Raw genomic sequence first — 18,715 nt, 5'->3', positions numbered from 1 at the left:
GTATAACTACTTAAAATGCTTTGTATTCTATTTTTTTCTCAGATGAATAAACAGTTATTAGTCTATATACAGGAGACTTCTCTATATATGTCTGCTAATGCTCATGCTTTTTAAATCACTAGATAAAAAGGAAAAATAATACAAGTATTATACCTTCTCTTTTTCAGTATCTTAGATCTGATTAATGGATGGGGTACTTACAATTAGCATCAATTGTTTACATATAAATGAATGTTTGTTAAAGTCATGAAATTAGTTGGTGCTCATGTGTTTCTTACTGTTTTTCTAGAATTACTATGTTAATTTTCACTGGCTATGAAAAAGCGTTTTTTTAAAACCTGCAGCCCCATCTCTGACCCCATAATGACAAATTGTGAATTAATAGTGTATGAGTTAATGAAGTTTTACTGGTGAAATGATCTGTAAATATCTGATGAAAATTTTATGGTTTATTACTGTATATCCTAATGTAAAACCATTTTATTACATATTTCTTTATCCCTTTCTGTAGATTTCAGAAGTTGATTGCAAAGATGCACTAGAAATGATCTGTAACTTAGAATCTGAGGGTGATGAAAAAAGTGCTCTTGTTTTATGTACTGCATTTTTATCACGTCAGCTACAGCAAGGAGATATGTACTGTGCTTGGTGAGTTGATTTTCCTTTTTTTCTAGGAAAATTTTGTTAATACAAGGAAGGTTGTGAGAATTTATGTAGGATATGTACATATTTTTAAATATCTTTTTATTAAAGTCTTATTGAGACAAAAAGCTTATTTTCAGGTATTGCATACTCTATGCAAACTGATTGTCAGATATTTCAGTTCATAAATTTAAAAATGTTTTTCTGTTTAAAAACTGCTTGGTCAAAAACAATCATCATTTATTGACCAGGAAACTTTTAAATGTTGGAAGATGAAAGAAAGATTTATTTTGTCTAATGCCACAATAAATTTTTCAGATATGTAAGCAACCTGATAGAATGTGTGTATTTTTTTTTCTCTGCATAGTACACAAATTTAGCTACAGAGTTAACTGCTAGCCAGCTATGTGTGGAAATATAGTTCATTTTCCACCCATAAAAAATCATCCCACTTCAAGTTTTTCAGTACTCATCATCAATGCAAGATTTGTTGTATGGGAAATTCCCACATGGATAAAGCTCATTATTTGTAATTCTTTGGGAGCATATACATCTGGAGAGTTTGACTTCAGTTAACTAAAAGAACTTAAGATCAGCTGTCTAAAACTGCTAATTTATCTGGTCAGTGAACAGCATTAATAGCCCTGAATATTGTGTTGGCTGTATGGGAACACACAAAAAAAGTTTGCAACATTCTGACATTTAAAAATATTTAGCAAGTGACACATGGCATACAAATTAGTGTAGAGCAGGCAAGATAAATAAATGGCTGTATAGTCGAAGATTGAGGTTCATAATTATAAAGGTTTTCTGAGTAGTTGAGCTTTGTTTTGGAGGAAAAGTTGTATATGCAATATAGAGGGGATTTCAATGCATGTGGAAAGATTTGGAAGCAGGGAGAAATAGAACAAGTCGATTTTTAAAGTATATTGTAGCATAAATATTAGTGATGACTAAGAAATTAATAATTACATTGGGAAAAGGGGATCAAAGTTTGAATTTATGTAAGTAAAAGCAGTCCATTGTAAGCCATTGAGTAGAAGGAGGGCAAAAGAGAAGTTTATATTTAAGAAATACTGTAAGACAAGCAGTTGAGAATGAACTGAGGGGGCCAGTTCATGAGGGCAGAATTCAGGAAGGGATTGGCAATACAGTTGAGAAAGAAAATCAACTAGAAAACTAGCCAATAAATAGTTAAGCTGGGAAATTACAAAGGCTTCCCTATGCTTGTAGGATCAGATAAAAGAAATGTAAAGAAGTTTACAGTCTTGAAGATGGAAAAAAGCAGATCTGTGATAATGATGCATTAAGTTAGAAAGATGGTAACATGGGAAGAATGTTAATCATTTTTTGTGTATTAAGTTTCAGGTTTCAGAATACATCAAAGAGGAGAGGTCTTATAAAGAACTAGAGAGGTGAAAGTGGTCAGGACTAGAAAGTCAGGATTTTGAAGTCCTCAATATATAGGTTGAAATCTAGTAAAAGAGCAATTTATTCAAGTGAATGGTGAAAAGGCTAGAGTTCCTAAGATTGAAAATACTAATAGGAGAGCCCTATATTGAGAAGAATACTTGGTAAAAAAAAGTAGAAGCTAGGAAGTAGATTTTTTTTTTGGAAATTAACCATGGAGGATAGAAGAGAAATAAGGCAAATAGGTCAAAAGAAGGAAAATTCTTCACTTCAGTAAAATTATTTTCTATGAAAAATATATTGTTACTGTATTTGTGTGTTTTCTTTTTCAAAATTACTTTTATTATTTCATCATTGTGGCACAGATTGCTGTCTTTTCTCTGGATTTTGTGTTTTTAACATAGATTTGATAATCTTTTTGATTGGCTTTAAATTTAAGCTAGAAATTAAGATAAAAGAGAAATGCTTTTAAAAAATCATTATGCATCGATGCTTTACTTGTGTGTTTGTTCATTTGTTTATTTATTGCACTTTCTTATTACATAAAGTTTGAATGTGGCTCAAAGTTACCATTTGTATACCTTGGTTAAAATAAGATACTTTACTAGTAAAAAGTAGTGCTTCTCTGTCTGGGATTGAAACTATTAATTAACAAAGTAATGAAATCACATCCTGATTTTATTTAGTCTTTAGAAAATTAAAAACTATTTTATTTGCTTTAAACTTTTATTTTCTTGGTTTCCACATGCAGAAATGGAATCTAATACCAATTTTAATTTGAAATGTAATGACTATAGTCCGTGATTATTACATTACTGCTCCAACTTATATTTAAACTATTTTTTTAGGGAACTCACTCTCTTTTGGAGTAAATTACAGCAAAGGGTAGAGCCATCTATACACGTGTACCTAGAGAGGTGTCGTCAACTTTCTTTGTTAACCAAGACGGTTTATCACATTTTCTTCCTGATTAAAGTTATTAATTCAGAGGTAAGAAATATCAAACTATCTCTTGTTAATTTAAAATATATAAATTATCTTTAATAAAAGACTTTAACTTTTATTTTGGCACCTCTTTCAGTGCACTTTCATTTCATTTAGTGTTTTGAACCTTGATCCCTTTAAGGCATTTGATACATATTATCAAATACAATATAATACAATAATAATAATAATAATACAAATATTACTATATTTGATACATATTATCCCTTTAAGACATTTGATACAGAGAAACTTACATGCAGATGAGAACCAGGGACTTGCTCTTAGCCTGAGAAAAAGAAAATATACATAATATATTTTATCACTCTTCCATTTTTGTATCTAGGTGCTATAATACTTTGATTATTTGGCTCTATAGTAATTTAGAAAGTATGAAGAAGAATATAGACTATCTTACATTGCTAGCAGCATGGCAGGTTAGATTATGTAAAAACCCTCTTACTACAATGCCCAGAAATATTGATAGATATAACAATATCTTTTTAAGGTATAGCAGCTGAGATTGCAAGAATATTAGTGAAACCCCTAGGACCCCAAATGGAGAGGAACGCCCAGAAAACTGGAGCAGAAAGCTTGAGCTGATATTGGGTCTCTCCTAACCTGGGAGGATTAAGATATATTGCTGTTTGCAATAATCAGAGAGTTTGAGTTTTAATATCCATACCACAAGAATATGAAATAGCTATATGTGGATAGGAGATAAGGTCCTGGATAGCCTCAGGGTAGAGAGAACTGAGCACTCCCCCCACCCTTTAAAGCTGGAACCTGTGAAGTACTATATTTGATTGAAAAGGTAGACTAGAAAAAAATTTGCTCTGTAGCACAAATGAGTGATAGAGAATTTTGTGGATGTCCATCTGGGTTGAAGGGGTAAAATGTTTCCTTGAAGAAGTTGTAACCAGAGGTGTTCTATCATTCAGAATAGAAGTCCAAATTTCTCCTACCTACATAGTCCAGGAACCCCAGGACAAAGAAGTAATGTTTAAAAAGGTGAAGGTAGAGTCCTCAACTGTTACTAATCCTTGGATACCTGGAAGAAACAAATACAAACTGCTTTGGAGATACCCACTGTCTCTACAGGATTCTCAAACATCAAGTCTTGCTTGAGATGAGTTCACCATCAAGATTAGACATACAAGGATAAAACTTTAAAACTGCATATGTTTAAGGACATAATGAATTCAAGATTTATAAAATATAAGAAACAGTTGGACATGAGTGAAGAATAGTAGGATTAGTAAAGTAGTACGTTAAATAATGCAATTATGTGTACTTCTGTAAAACACATATATTTAGAGACATGAGATAAGGAATTAAAACCATGATAACAAAAGACACTAACAAAGTGACCAAGCATTCAAAGAGTGTTTCAAACCTTTAGGAATATATAAATAAATAAGTAAATAAACAAGTAAATAAAATAGCCATTTGGTTTAGTTTGCTAAAGTTGCCAAATTGCAATATATCAGAAATGGGTTGGCTTTTACAATGAGGATTTATTAACTTACAAGTTTACAGTTCTGAGGCCATGAAAATGGCCAACAGGCGATGCTTTCTCCTCGAAGACCAGCTACTGATGTTCTGGGACTGCCCTGTCACATGGCAAGGCACATGGCCAGAGTCTGCTGGTCCTTCTCTCCTGGATTTCATTGCTTTCAGCTTCTGGCTGCTTCTTTCTCGGCTTCTCTGTCTCTCTTAGCTTCTCTGGCTTTTTTCTCTCAGCTTCTCTGACTTTTCGCTCTTATATAGGACTCCTGTAAGAGGATTAAGACCCACTGGGGCATACCTCAGCCAAAATAACCTAATCAAAAGGTCCTACCCACAATAGGTCTACACCCACAGAAATGGATTATCTTTAAGAATACGATCTTTTCTGGGGTATTTACAGTTTCAAACCATCACACGATTGATATGTAAAACCTAACAAATGTATTAAAACAGTAGATTACATGTAACAGAAGAGGGACTTATGAGCAGGAGCTGCATATGTGCTTCTGTTTATTATTTTAGAATCCAAGTTTTACAAAATTATGCTTTTCTTACAGTAACCCTTGTAGGAATGAAGGGTTTTTTGTTTTTTTGTTTTTGTTTTGTTTTTCCATTTTAAGTGTACACAGATCACAACTTTCCAAAGGTGGTGCCATGGCATAGAATCCAAAAATGGGTACAGCATGACAAGAAGTATTCTTAAATTAATGGATACTTTCTGAAAGAAGGGACAGAAGACACTCCCTTGCCCTTTTGAAAAAACCTTCTTAATCTTAAAGCTGTTGTTTTTTTAGTCTTAGATGTATCTCCGATTTTCTCTGCTGAAATAATTTTTCTTCATGTTCAAGAGTAAAGAACAGAAATGAATCCTGCTGTATTACAAATTTTTCTTCCATATTTTCCTCTTTCAAGCTTCTAACTGATTCTCATTTTGCAGTTTGTATATATATTGTGGTGCTGTGGTTAAAAAAAAACTGAAAATTAACAATAAGTTTATTTGGAAATTACTATGTAATTTTTAAATATAGGTTGCACAGCTACTTAACATCTAACTCAAAGGACTACATGGCAGAGTAGAAAGAACTTAGAACTAGAAGCCAAAAGACCTGAGGACAAATCTCTGCTTTACTGTTGACCTTAACCACTTTGAGTTTCATTTCTTCATCAAATGAATCAAAGAGGTTAGATAAGAGTGACAGCCCTTACTCCCCACTCATAAAGGACCATGTTATACTAGAGCTGCACTTTCCATTATGGGAACCACTAGCCACATGTGCATATTTATGTTTAAGCTAATTAAAATGAAATAAATTTTAAAATTCTCTTTCCCAGTCATGATAGCCACATTTCAGATGCTCAGTAGCCACATGTAGCTGATAGCTACCATATGAAACAACACAGATACATATTTCCATCATCACAGACAGTTCTGTTGAGCTGCACACTTCCAGAGAGTCTTTGGTCCAGTAGTGAAGTATAAAGAAAGTAGTTAAAAGCGTTAATAGCTTCAGGAAGTTGACCAGGGAAGCAGACTACTAGACAAAGATAGTCTGCAACACAGTCATTGCTCTTTGCCCCAAAAATCTTATTTCCCATTACATGAGTTCCACCCCCCCTTTTTTTTCACTTTCTGAAAAATTACTAAACAAAGAAGGTTTTATCTTAAAAATAGAGTCAGAGATTTTTATTGTTTGGGCACTGGAAAAGACCTTAAAGTTAAGCTCTATTGACTAGGTTCTAGTGTAACTTGTCTCATTTTACAGATGGTGAAATTTAGGCTGAAGTTTAGTGATTTGAGTTCACTGGTAGTCCTCTTTTTTTTTTTTTTTTTTTTTTTTTTCAAAACTCCAGGAATTGTTGGAATTTATCAGATGGCCACTTACATATTAATGCAAAATAATTTTTTCTTCCTAAACCCAGCAAAGGAAATGGAGCAGGTAGCTTATGTCTTTTTATTCATACAATTAAAAATATACTCTCTACTAGACTCCTAAAGATAGAGAGTTAAAAATATGGACCTGCCCTTAAGGATTTCACAATCTGTTGATGGAGATATGGAAACAATTGCAATATAATGTGGATCTGTCTATTATAATGGAATGCCAAGACTCCTGTGAGAGCATTGATTAGCACAGTGCCTGGGATAAAGTAGATGCTGGATGAATAAAAGAAGTGGCCCATCTAACCTACTTGTCTGTTTTTGACACACAAATGATGATGACCAGAGAGGAAGGGGTATTCCTAGAAACAGGAAAAGCATGGAAAGTAGCAAAAAGATGAATGAAAGAATGGCATGTTTGGGTAACTATATAGGTAGCTCAGTTTGCCTTGAATATAGAGATTATAGGCTGTTTGGATAAGGGGGAAGATAAAAGATGAGGCTAGAACATAGGGAGAGATAAGATCATGAAGACCCTTTCTTGTTCCCAGCTATGAAGTTTGTATTGAATCCCAGAATACATGGATAGCCATTTAAGAATTGCAAAGCATGGGTAAGACTATAGGTGGGTATTTAAGGGCTGACTGGGATGCCATGTGGAGAACTAATCTCAGCATGAAAGCCCTATGTGGCTTTGGGTCAAGGATACCAGACTGCCAAAGGAAAGGAACAGAAAATGGGGTACCAGCAACAAACCTTGCCTTTTTCAGAAAATTGTCCTGTGCTGGTACCAGTGCTAGAAAGGGGGATAAGTCACTATTCCTTCTCTGAATTCATATCTTTTTTGCTTTTTGCCCATAACCCATTAATTCAAACTGGTAGTATCAGTACTATTATTCACTAGTATTATGAACAAAATAGATTTTTATGGGCTAATTACTTGGTTAATCATTGTAATAATAGAAAATATATGAATTCAAACAGCTCAGCTTTAAAAACAAACTTGTTATTATATAAACCGTTTGTGATTTGAATACTGCCTATAAATTTTCAGTTATACAAGATGAAAACAGGAGAATAAAATTTTGATATGGTTTATTTGGATATTGTTGGCTTTGTTAAGGTTTCACATTTAATTACAATATTGAGATGTTTTCAAAACAAATTTATTGAAACTATTTGCCCCTTATGAGTTGAAATGAAACCTTGAATCCAGTAGTGAACATGCAGTAGAAATATTGAATTCCTCTCTTAAATAGTTTTAGTTGTGTTTTCTAAGTAATAAGGAAAATTTTTAGATCATCTTTGTCATTTCTGAAGAAAGCATTCAACATTCACATGATAGGAAATAGTTATAGTTGTCTTTACCAAGCCAGATATCCTTCATCCAGAAATCCTCTGTTCCCTGCATCCTTTCTTACATTCATTACTTTCTCCATTCATTTCCTAAATTTCCTAAATAATTATATCCCTTTTCAGGATTCTCATCCTCTACATATTTACTAGTCCTTCTTATGTTATATGCCTCACATCGTCTTTATGGTTGACATGGCCTTTGATTTCCTCCAAGAATTCCTTGTACCTTCCTGTCTTTATTATGCAGCTTCATTGAACACATTGTCTTTTTCTTCCCTTCATATTAAAACATAGAAGAGTGGCCTGGCTGTCCACTATTATTAGTTGCCCCTCTGGCATGTAACAGGTGCAAGTGTTTTACTTTCAAAGTTTTATGGCTCAGATCATCTCAAAATAGTATAAAATAACTGCACAAGTTTATGTGAAGGTTCTTTAAAGATGCTGCAGACACCCATATGGTCCCACCTGTTTCCCAGTTGTCCTGTCTTCCCTGTCACTTTTAAAATAGATCTCTTCATATCTTATCTTCTTGCCCATTTTCTTCTTGTCTTTGTGCCTCTGCTTTTCCTAGAATCAAGGCCAGTTCTGTATCCCAGCCTCCTTTCCTCACCCTCCTTTTGGCCTACAAATCTAGGCTTCTCTTCTGGTGAAATATTTATTTTTCTCATTACCTATGAAAGCTAAAACCCTGCCACCCTTTTTTATTTATTTTCTTTCTTGCCTTTTGATCCTATATCACATATATACCATTCCCATGGATGTGACCACATTCTGTGGCTGGCTTATTCCTCATATTTTCATCTTTTCTAGTCTTTTAAAACCCCTCTTCATCTGTTTTGTCCATGTATATTTCAAGTGACTCTTACCTTTGTTACTGCTGTCTTTTCTTCATAATAGTTTAAGGTGCTGATTCAAAATTAAAAAAGCTCACTGGCCTTTTGTCCCCTCATGCTTCTAATTCTTGAGCCAGTCCAGCCATGAGGTAGGTGATTTGATGCTGTTTTATCATAGCATTAGAAGCTCCACTATTAAGGCTCAGATAACTTTATTCTATTAGAAGTGAAATTCTTTTTTCATTACGTAAAGCAGGAAATAAGGGGATATTCTCAGTTTTGTAATTGGATCGAGAGGGTTTTGTTTCGGAAGGATTGAAAATACTAACTTAGTAAATGAGACTTATGATAAAGATAATGACCATTTATTAATCATGTACTATTTGCTGAAACACTATACTAAACAATACCATAATCTCCTTTAATGCACATGGCAGTTTCATGAAGCATAAGTGCTGTTTTGACCATTATTTTATAAATGGCATGTGAAAGGTCAGAGAAGTTAAGTAGTTTGGAGTTTGCTTAGCTGTAAATGATTTCATATCCAGCTCTTATGTTGTAGTTCTAGTGCTTATGCTTTTTCTGCTATTGTGTATGGCTCATTACACATGCACCAGACAAAGCTGCAGTGCTTTTAGAAGGAGCATCTGTTCATATGTTGCTACAGCAACATTTGAGTAAAGCAAACTTCAGTTTTAAAAATCACTGAATATACAAGTCTGTGTTGATCATTGTAGATTAAGTTAACATTTCCTATTTGTTTTTCACAGACTGAAGGGGCTGGACTTGCCACCTGTATAGAACTATGTGTAAAAGCTCTTCGTTTGGAATCTACAGAAAATACTGAAGTGAAAATATCTATTTGCAAGACCATTTCGTGTTTGCTGCCTGATGATCTGGAAGTTAAACGTGCTTGTCAACTGAGTGAATTTCTTATTGAGCCTACAGTAGATGCATATTATGCTGTGGAAATGTTGTATAACCAGCCAGACCAGAAATACGATGAAGAGAATCTTCCAATACCAAATTCTTTACGCTGTGAACTCTTACTCGTGTTGAAAACTCAGTGGCCCTTTGATCCAGAATTCTGGGATTGGAAAACTTTAAAACGACAATGTCTTGCATTAATGGGAGAAGAAGCATCCATTGTGTCTTCAATAGATGAACTAAATGACAGTGAAGTATATGAGAAAGTAGTAGACTATCAGGAAGAGATTAAAGAAACTTCTTTGAATGGATTTTCTGGTGGAGTTGGTGCTAATTCTGGCCGCCTTAAAGACATTCATGATGAGAAACAGAAGAAGAGAGAGATAAAACAATTAAGAGAGAGGGGATTTATATCTGCTAGATTTAGGAATTGGCAAGCCTACATGCAGTATTGTGTGCTATGTGACAAAGAATTCCTTGGTCATAGAATAGTACGACATGCTCAGAAACATTACAAAGATGGAATTTACAGTTGTCCCATATGTGCAAAGAACTTTAATTCTAAAGACACCTTTGTCCCTCATGTCACACTGCATGTTAAACAATCTAGTAAAGAGAGACTAGCAGCTATGAAACCATTAAGAAGATTGGGAAGGCCGCCTAAGATCACAAGTACAAATGAGAATCAGAAGACCAATGCTGTGACCAAGCAAGAACAGCGGCCTATAAAAAAGAATAGTCTTTATTCAACAGATTTTATAGTATTTAATGACAATGATGGTTCAGATGATGAAAATGATGACAAAGATAAATCTTATGAGCCGGAAGTGATCCCCATCCAGAAACCAGTACCTGTTAATGAATTTAATTGCCCTGTTACTTTGTGTAAAAAGGGCTTTAAATACTTTAAAAATTTAATTGCTCATGTAAAGGGACATAAAGATAGTGAAGATGCCAAGCGCTTTCTTGAAATGCAAAGCAAAAAAGTTATTTGCCAGTACTGTAGACGGCATTTTGTAAGTGTTACTCATCTCAATGATCACTTACAAATGCACTGTGGCAGTAAGCCATATATCTGTATACAGATGAAATGTAAGGCTGGTTTTAACAGTTACGCGGAGCTCTTAACCCACAGAAAGGAACATCAAGTCTTTAGAGCAAAATGTATGTTTCCTAAATGTGGCAGAATTTTTTCAGAAGCTTATTTACTGTATGATCATGAAGCACAGCATTACAATACCTACACTTGTAAGTTCACAGGTTGTGGTAAAGTATATCGTTCTCAGAGTGAGTTAGAAAAGCATCTGGATGATCACAGTACTCCCGAAAAAGTGCTGCCTCTCGAAGACCAACTTAATTCTTCTGGAGATTCTGTTCAGCCTTTCACAGTTAATGAGAACACAGAAGGAAGTGCTGAGAAAGAGAGAGCTATGCTTCCTTCAGAAAATAATATTGAAAACAGCTTCCCAGCAGATAGAAGTGATTCTTGGGATAAAAGCAAGGCAGAATCACCTGGGACTGAACAAGACCAGATTTCTGCCTCTGTGCTCAGGCAAGCTGATGGACCATTGTCAAATGGTTTGGAAACTCCTGCTACTACCCCTCTGCTTCAGGCCAGTGAAGTAGCTGTATCCATTAAGGTGTCTCTTAATCAGGGGGTCGAGGATAACTTTGAAAAGCAAGAAAACTCAGAAGGCACTGGTGAATCGCTAGTCACAAACTTACATACACCAGTTGAAGATACTTGTAATGATTTGTGTCTTCCAAGTTTCCCACAGAGAAAAGAACAGGATTGCTTTAATGAAGCTCAGGTTATTCAGAATTCTGTAGTAAATTCAGAAACCCTTAAGATAGGTGATCTTACTCCAGAAAACTTAGAAAGACAAGTAAACAACCTGATGACCTTTTCTGTGCAAAATCAGTCAGAATTTCAAAACAATTTACCAACTTCTAAGCTTGAATGTGGAGGTAGTGTTAAAACATCATCTAATCTTTATAATTTACCTCTTAAGACATTAGAAGCTATCACATTTGTTCCACCACAGCCCAGCCTAAGTAATTCTTTAGGAATTCCATCAGTGCCTCCAAAAGCTCCAGTTCAGAAATTCAGTTGCCAGGTCGAGGGATGTACTCGTGCCTATAATTCTTCACAGAGTATTGGAAAACACATGAAGACAGCACACCCAGACCAATATGCTGCATTTAGAATGCAGCGCAAAAGTAAAAAAGGTCAGAAATCCAACAACTTAAATACACCAAATAATGGAAAATTTGTGTATTTTTTGCCATCACCAGTGAGCAGTTCTAATAGTGCATTTTTTACACCACAGACCAAAGCCAATGGGAATTCCACTGGTTCAGCCCAGTTGCAGCATGTCTCACCCATTTTCCCAGTTCATATAGCAAGTGTGTCAACTCCACTGTTGCCCTCAATGGAAAGTGTCATAAATCCAAATATTCCTTCTCAGGATAAAAATGAACAAGCTAATATGTTGTGTTCCCAAATGGAAAATTTGTCTAATACTACTTTGCCAGCACAAATGGAAGATCTAACCAAAACAGTTTTGCCTTTGAATATTGACAGTGGCTCAGATCCTTTCCTTCCTTTGCCTGCAGAAAATAATTCAATATCTCTCTTTCCTTCACCAGCAGATAGTGGAACTAATTCTGTTTTCTCCCAACTGGAAAATAATACAAATCATTTTTCCTCACAGGTTGAGGGAAACACCAATTCCTCCTTTCTAAAGGGGGGTAATGGTGAAAACGCAGTTTTTCCTTCCCAAGTGAATGTTGCAAATGACTTCAGTAGTACAGGTGCCCAACAGCCTGCACCTGATAAAGTTAAAAAAGACCATGGGCGGGGGCCAAATGGGAAGGAAAGAAAACCCAAGCACAACAAAAGGGCTAAATGGCCTGCAATTATCAGAGATGGGAAATTTATCTGTAGCAGGTGTTACAGGGCTTTTACTAATCCCAGATCACTGGGTGGACATTTATCTAAGCGATCTTACTGTAAGCCACTGGATGGAGCAGAAATTGCTCAAGAACTTCTACAGAATAATGGACAGCCTTCTCTTCTTGCCAGCATGATACTCTCCACAAATGCAGTAAATTTGCAGCAGCCACAGCAATCTGCCTTCAACCCAGAAGCGTGTTTTAAAGATCCATCGTTCCTGCAGCTTCTTGCTGCTGAAAATCGTTCATCAACATTTTTATCAAATACATTTCCTCGGACTGGTGTGACTAACTTTAATACCAGTGTTAGTCAAGAGGGAAGTGAAATTATTAAACAGGCTTTGGAAACTGCTGGCATTCCCAGTACATTTGAAGGTGCAGAAATGCTTTCTCATGTCATTCCATCAGGTTGTGTCTCAGAGGCAACACAAATAAATGCAACGGTCATGCCAAATCCAACTGTGCCACCCATTTTGCAGACTATATGCCACCCAAACACCCTGCTGACGAACCAAAATAGAACACCAAACCCCAAAACTCCCTCCATTGATGAATGCAGCAGTTTGCCTATCTTTCCAACAAATGACCTGATTCTGAAGACTGTTGAAAATGGTTTGTGCTCTAGTTCATTCCCTAATTCTAGTGCACCATCACAAAATTTTACCAGTAACAGTTCACGTGTTTCAGTTATAAGTGGTCCTCAGAACACAAGGTCCCATCATCTAAATAAAAAGGGAAACAGTGCCTCTAAGAGAAGAAAGAAAGTTGCTCCTCCACTGATTGCACCTAATGCTTCCCAAAACTTGGTAACAAGTGACTTGACAGCATTGGGATTAATAGCAAAGAGTATTGATATACCAACTTCTAACCTTCATTCTAGCATAATCCCAAATTGTGAACCTCAGGGTTTGGTAGAAAATCTAACACAGAAATTAAACAGTGTTGACAATCAGTTGTTTATGACTGATGTAAAAGAAAACTTCAAAACCAATCATGAGTCCCATACAGTTTTAACACCTTTAACAGTAAAAACTGAAAATGGTGATTCCCAAATGATGACTTTGAATTCATGCACAACTTCAATAAATTCTGATTTGCAGATTTCTGAAGACAATGTTATACAAAACTTTGAAAAGACTCTTGAAATTATTAAAACTGCTATGAATTCTCAAGTAGAGGTAAAAGGTGGATCTCAGGGTGTTGGTGAAACATCACAGAATGCACAAATAAATTATAACATTCAAATTCCTTCAGTAAACATTGTACAAAATAAATTACCTGATTCTTCTCAGTTTTCTTCTTTCATTGGCGTCATACCAACAAAAAGTAATAATCCTCAGTCTGAAGTGTTACATAAGGAGGATCAAATACAAGAAATTTTAGAAGGCTTACAGAAATTAAAATTAGAAAATGACCTATCCACTCCAGCATCCCAGTGTGTTCTAATAAATACATCAGTGACATTGACTCCCACTCCTGTTAAATCAATTCCAAATGCCACAGTTGTCCAGCCAATTTCTGAAATGATAAATAACATTCAGTTTAGTGATAGAGTTAATAAACCCTTTGTGTGTCAAAACCAAGGCTGTAATTACAGTGCTATGACAAAGGATGCCCTATTTAAGCACTATGGTAAAATTCACCAATACTCTCCAGAGATGATTCTTGAAATTAAGAAGAATCAGTTGAAATTTGCTCCATTTAAATGTGTAGTACCCACGTGTACAAAAACATTTACAAGAAATTCCAATCTCCGGGCTCACTGTCAGTTGGTACATCATTTTACAACAGAAGAAATGGTAAAGTTAAAAATAAAAAGGCCATATGGAAGAAAATCTCAGAATGAAAATATGTCAACCCCACGAATTACACAAGTTAAAAAGCAGCTATCTATGACAGAGGAAAATAAAAGGGAATTCCAGCCTGCTTTAGACTTGGGAGCAAAGAAGGAAAATGCCCTGGGTAATGTAGCAGTGAGCCCAGAAAAACAGCTCACAGAAAAAAAAAGTCCTGAAAAAACAGAAGGTTCTTCACAAGTCATTACAGTTACTTCAGAGCAATGTAATGCAAATTCTCTCACAAATACACAAACCAAAGGATGGAAAATTAGGAGATATAAAAAAGAAAAGGAGGAGAAAAAATGCAAGAAGCCAGTTTCCCAATCTCTTGAATTTCCAACAAGATACAGCCCCTACAGACCTTATCGATGCGTTCATCAGGGTTGCTTTGCTGCCTTTACAATACAGCAAAACTTGATTCTTCATTACCAGGCTGTACACAAATCTGATCTATCTGCATTTTCTGCCGAGATTGAAGAGGAAAACGAGACTGGTAAAGAAAGTGATGAAATTGAAGCTAAACAAACTGTAAAAGAATTTCGATGCCAGGTGAGTGATTGCTCTCGAATTTTCCAAGCAATTACTGGCCTAATACAACACTACATGAAACTTCATGAGATGACTCCTGAGGAAATTGAAAGTATGACTGCTTCTGTTGATGTTGGGAAATTTCCATGTGATCAATTAGAGTGTAAATCCTCATTTACTACCTACTTGAACTATGTTGTTCATCTTGAGGCGGACCATGGAATCGGGTTAAGGGCAAGTAAAGCAGAAGACGATGGCATATACAAGTGTGATTGTGAAGGTTGTGACCGTATGTATGCAACTCGGTCTAATCTCCTCCGACACATTTTTAATAAGCATAATGACAAACATAAAGCTCATTTGATTCGACCAAGAAGATTAACACCTGGTCAGGAAAATATATCAAGCAAGGCAAACCAAGAAAAAAAATCTAAACATCGGGGAACAAAACACAGCAGACCTGGAAAGGAAGGAATCAAAACACCTAAGACCAAACGAAAGAAAAAAAATAATTTAGAAAATAAGAACACAAAGATTGTGCAGATTGAAGAAAATAAGCCTTATTCTCTGAAACGTGGAAAGCATGTATATTCAATAAAGGCTAGAAATGATGCCTTATCTGAGTGTACAAGCAGATTTGTAACCCAGTATCCATGTATGATAAAGGGTTGCACATCAGTTGTTACAAGTGAAAGCAATATAATTAGACATTATAAGTGTCATAAATTATCTAAGGCATTTACATCACAACACCGCAATCTTCTTATTGTCTTCAAACAGTGTTCAAACTCACAAGAAAAGGAAACTTCTGAGCAAGAAGGTGAAAAAAGTGGTGTGAAAAATTCTGACACTTGTGTATCAGAGAGCAATGACAACTCAAGAACGACTACAATTCCACAGAAAGGAGTTGAAAAAAATGAAAAAGATGAAATGGATGAGCTAACAGAATTATTTATTACAAAACTAATAAATGAAGACAACACAAGTTTGGAGACCCAACCTAATACTTCTTCAAATGTAAGTAATGATTTTCAGGAAAATAACCCCTGTGAGTCAGAAAAACAAAAAGCAAGTAATTTGAAGAGAGTTAATAAAGAAAAAACTGTCTCACAAAACAAAAAGAAGAAAATTGAAAAAGTTGAAGCAGCATCGGCAGTTGAGTTAAGTGACATTCATAAAGAAGAAGAAACTGCTGTTGGAATTCAGACCACTGAGGAGCATCCTGCATTTTTTGACTGGAGCTCATTTAAACCAATGGGATTTGAAGCATCATTTCTTAAGTTTCTTGAGGAATCTGCAGTGAAGCAGAAGAAAAGTACTGAGAAAGACCATCCAAATAGTGTAACTAAAAAAGGATACCATTCAAATTCAAGGAAAAACATTGATAAGACTGGTGTGACTAGTGGGAACCACATATGTTCTTGTAAAGAAAGTGAAACCTTTGTACAATTTGCCAATCCATCACAGCTTCAGTGCAGTGATAATGTAAAAATTGTTTTAGACAAGACTCTTAAAGATTGCACTGAACTTGTCTTAAAGCAGCTTCAGGAAATGAAACCTACCGTCAGTCTGAAAAAACTTGAAGTACATTCAAATGATCCAGATGTGTCTGTTACGAAAGATATCAGTATAAGTAAAGCCACAGGGAGAGGGCAGTACTGATGACTAATGTACCATAAATATATCATTTGCAGTTTTGTTTAAAATAGGAAGCCATCAAGCATGCTAGAATTGTGAATTTTTTTCATTATTTTTTTGTTGTTGACATCAGTTGACCAGAAAAAAGAAGGAAAAAAAAAACAAAACATGGCATTCGTCATGTAAACTTTTTGTTTTTATCCCTATGGGACTTGAGGAACAGAATTAATACTACAGTTTTTGTAAATAGTTGAGCTAAACCTCAAATTTCTATCAACCAGTTGCCCTTTCCATGAACTAAATTCTGAATTATCTGTGTGATTGATAATGTTTCACCAAGTCACTGCTCATGTATAACAGTACTCTTTGTTTGTAGATACATTTTTTGTATATATTTATTATTGTAAATCATTTGCTGCCACCAGCAGTCTTTAAGTCTAAACTATTAAATGACACATTTATATTTGGAATTTTCATTTTTAACTAGGTGATCAAGTTTTTAAAACTTATTTTATTGTGTTTAATTAAGAACTTTTTGGACTAAATGTAGAAATTTTGCCATAGTCCATTCGTTTTTACATAAAGCATTTATTTACAGAATGATCTTGAGATTACTTTTCACAGAGTAGGTACATTACATTGACACCTTGCTCTGCTTTGTAAACTTACCGCCCAAGATTTTTGGGTGGTTTTCATGTGAAACTAATGCAGATTCTTTAGCAGTTTCCTATAGCTACAGATTTTTTTTCATTGCTTCTAATTGGATATAATTACTATGATTCCATGAATTATTATGGAAATGTGAATAAAGAATTTATTACATTGAAGATTTTAAACATTTGGTATTAAAAAAAAAATCCTTTGTGAATGTGATAGAAACTAGTAGTGTGGAGCAGTGTAAATATTTGAGGTGGTGATTTGTGAAGTAGCCCAGTATTGCCTTAAATAAAACCACGTTTCATTTCTTGTTTTATACATGTGATCTTATAAGGGTTTTGTTTGGTTTGGTTTTTTCCATTTTCTGAAATTTATAGATTGGTGTATAGCTTTAAACTGTATAAACTTTTGTGGAAAGATTTTTTTAAACATTTTTATAAATCTTAAAATTCGTATCATCAAAGTGAGCCCATCTTGTGTTTATAAAATGCAAGAGTTCTTAACACTTATAATTATATAGATAAAACACTTTCTATAAGGAAGTTGGATGTTTTGATTTTACTGTTTATAGACGTTAGATTGTACAGATTTGTCTGTATTTTCCCACCATATCTAATGATACTTTTTTCATTAGATTGGTCTTCAAGAGCAGTATTAGTTGTTAAAATTGATTATTTTAGATATTCAGTATATAGTTAGCTCTTATAATTTAGCTTAATTCACCATATTTATACTGTGGATTCACAGCCAGAGATAGAGGTTACTTCAGGAGCATTTATGACCTTCATTTAAATTCCAACTAAAATCAGTACCGGACACAAAAGAAAACATCCTTTCAACATTACTTTTGTTTCTGTTTGCCATAAATAGCATTGAGTTTTGACTTTGTGTTTGTTATAAAATAGTTGTGTTCATAATACTATTAGCCTGAGATATTGAAGATATTGTGATGATATGAATATGTGTATATTCCCTGTGCAACATCAAATATGCAGGAAAAATGAAGCACTTAACAGTAACTGAAATCGCTGGTACTCTGAATAAATAAGCATGGTCAAGGAGTGAATTATTTTCTTTTGGAAATTATTTTTTTAAAGTATTATAGTTTTATTGTTAGGGCCTAATGGGTTATATTGAATAGTTGGTTTCACCTCCTGAAGATTTATTACCAGTATGCTTAAAACTTGGCACATTAAAATTCCTACCCTTTGAGAAGCCCACTGTTATTTATTAAAATAAAAGTTGTTTATATGGGTGGTTAATACCTGTTTTTCTTTTCCTAAATTAACAGTAACTTAAATAACCTTGAATAATTTTAATATTAAATTTTTGTTAACAAATGAATGTTTCCGTACAATTTTCTTAGAATTTGACCTAGCCCTTAAAGGTAGGCATTTGGCAAAGCTGCCCCATATAGTGCAGTAGTAAGTAGGCTTATTCCTGATGAATGTAGTGATGAGCCATTGTTAAGTGAAAATACCAATGTATTGGGGCTTTTTTTTTGCTCATTAGCTTAAGAAAGTTTACCACAACACATTTCTGTAATTGTTCTGTATATC

At 34.6% G+C, this 18,715-nt stretch overlaps 1 protein-coding gene across 4 annotated transcripts in view; it reads left to right on the top strand.

Moving 5' to 3' along the window:
* Window positions 1-18,418, top strand: part of ZNF292 (zinc finger protein 292) — a 132,312-nt gene extending 113,894 nt beyond the window's left edge. For all 4 annotated transcript variants that reach the window (XM_037844872.1, XM_037844870.1, XM_037844871.1 and 1 more), the window contains 3 exons: window positions 512-648; window positions 2,901-3,042; window positions 9,384-18,418. In XM_037844872.1, coding sequence (XP_037700800.1) covers window positions 512-648; window positions 2,901-3,042; window positions 9,384-16,523 — 7,419 coding nt within the window. In that variant the 3' untranslated portion in view covers window positions 16,524-18,418. The remainder of the gene's footprint in view (window positions 1-511; window positions 649-2,900; window positions 3,043-9,383) is intronic.
* Window positions 18,419-18,715: the final 297 nt, after the last annotated feature.

The sequence above is a fragment of the Choloepus didactylus genome, chromosome 7 (assembly GCF_015220235.1).
Source record: "Choloepus didactylus isolate mChoDid1 chromosome 7, mChoDid1.pri, whole genome shotgun sequence".
In the NCBI taxonomy this organism is placed as follows: Eukaryota; Metazoa; Chordata; class Mammalia; order Pilosa; family Megalonychidae; genus Choloepus; species Choloepus didactylus.
Note: the sequence above shows the minus strand (reverse complement) of the source record. Positions and strands in the feature narration are given on the sequence as shown.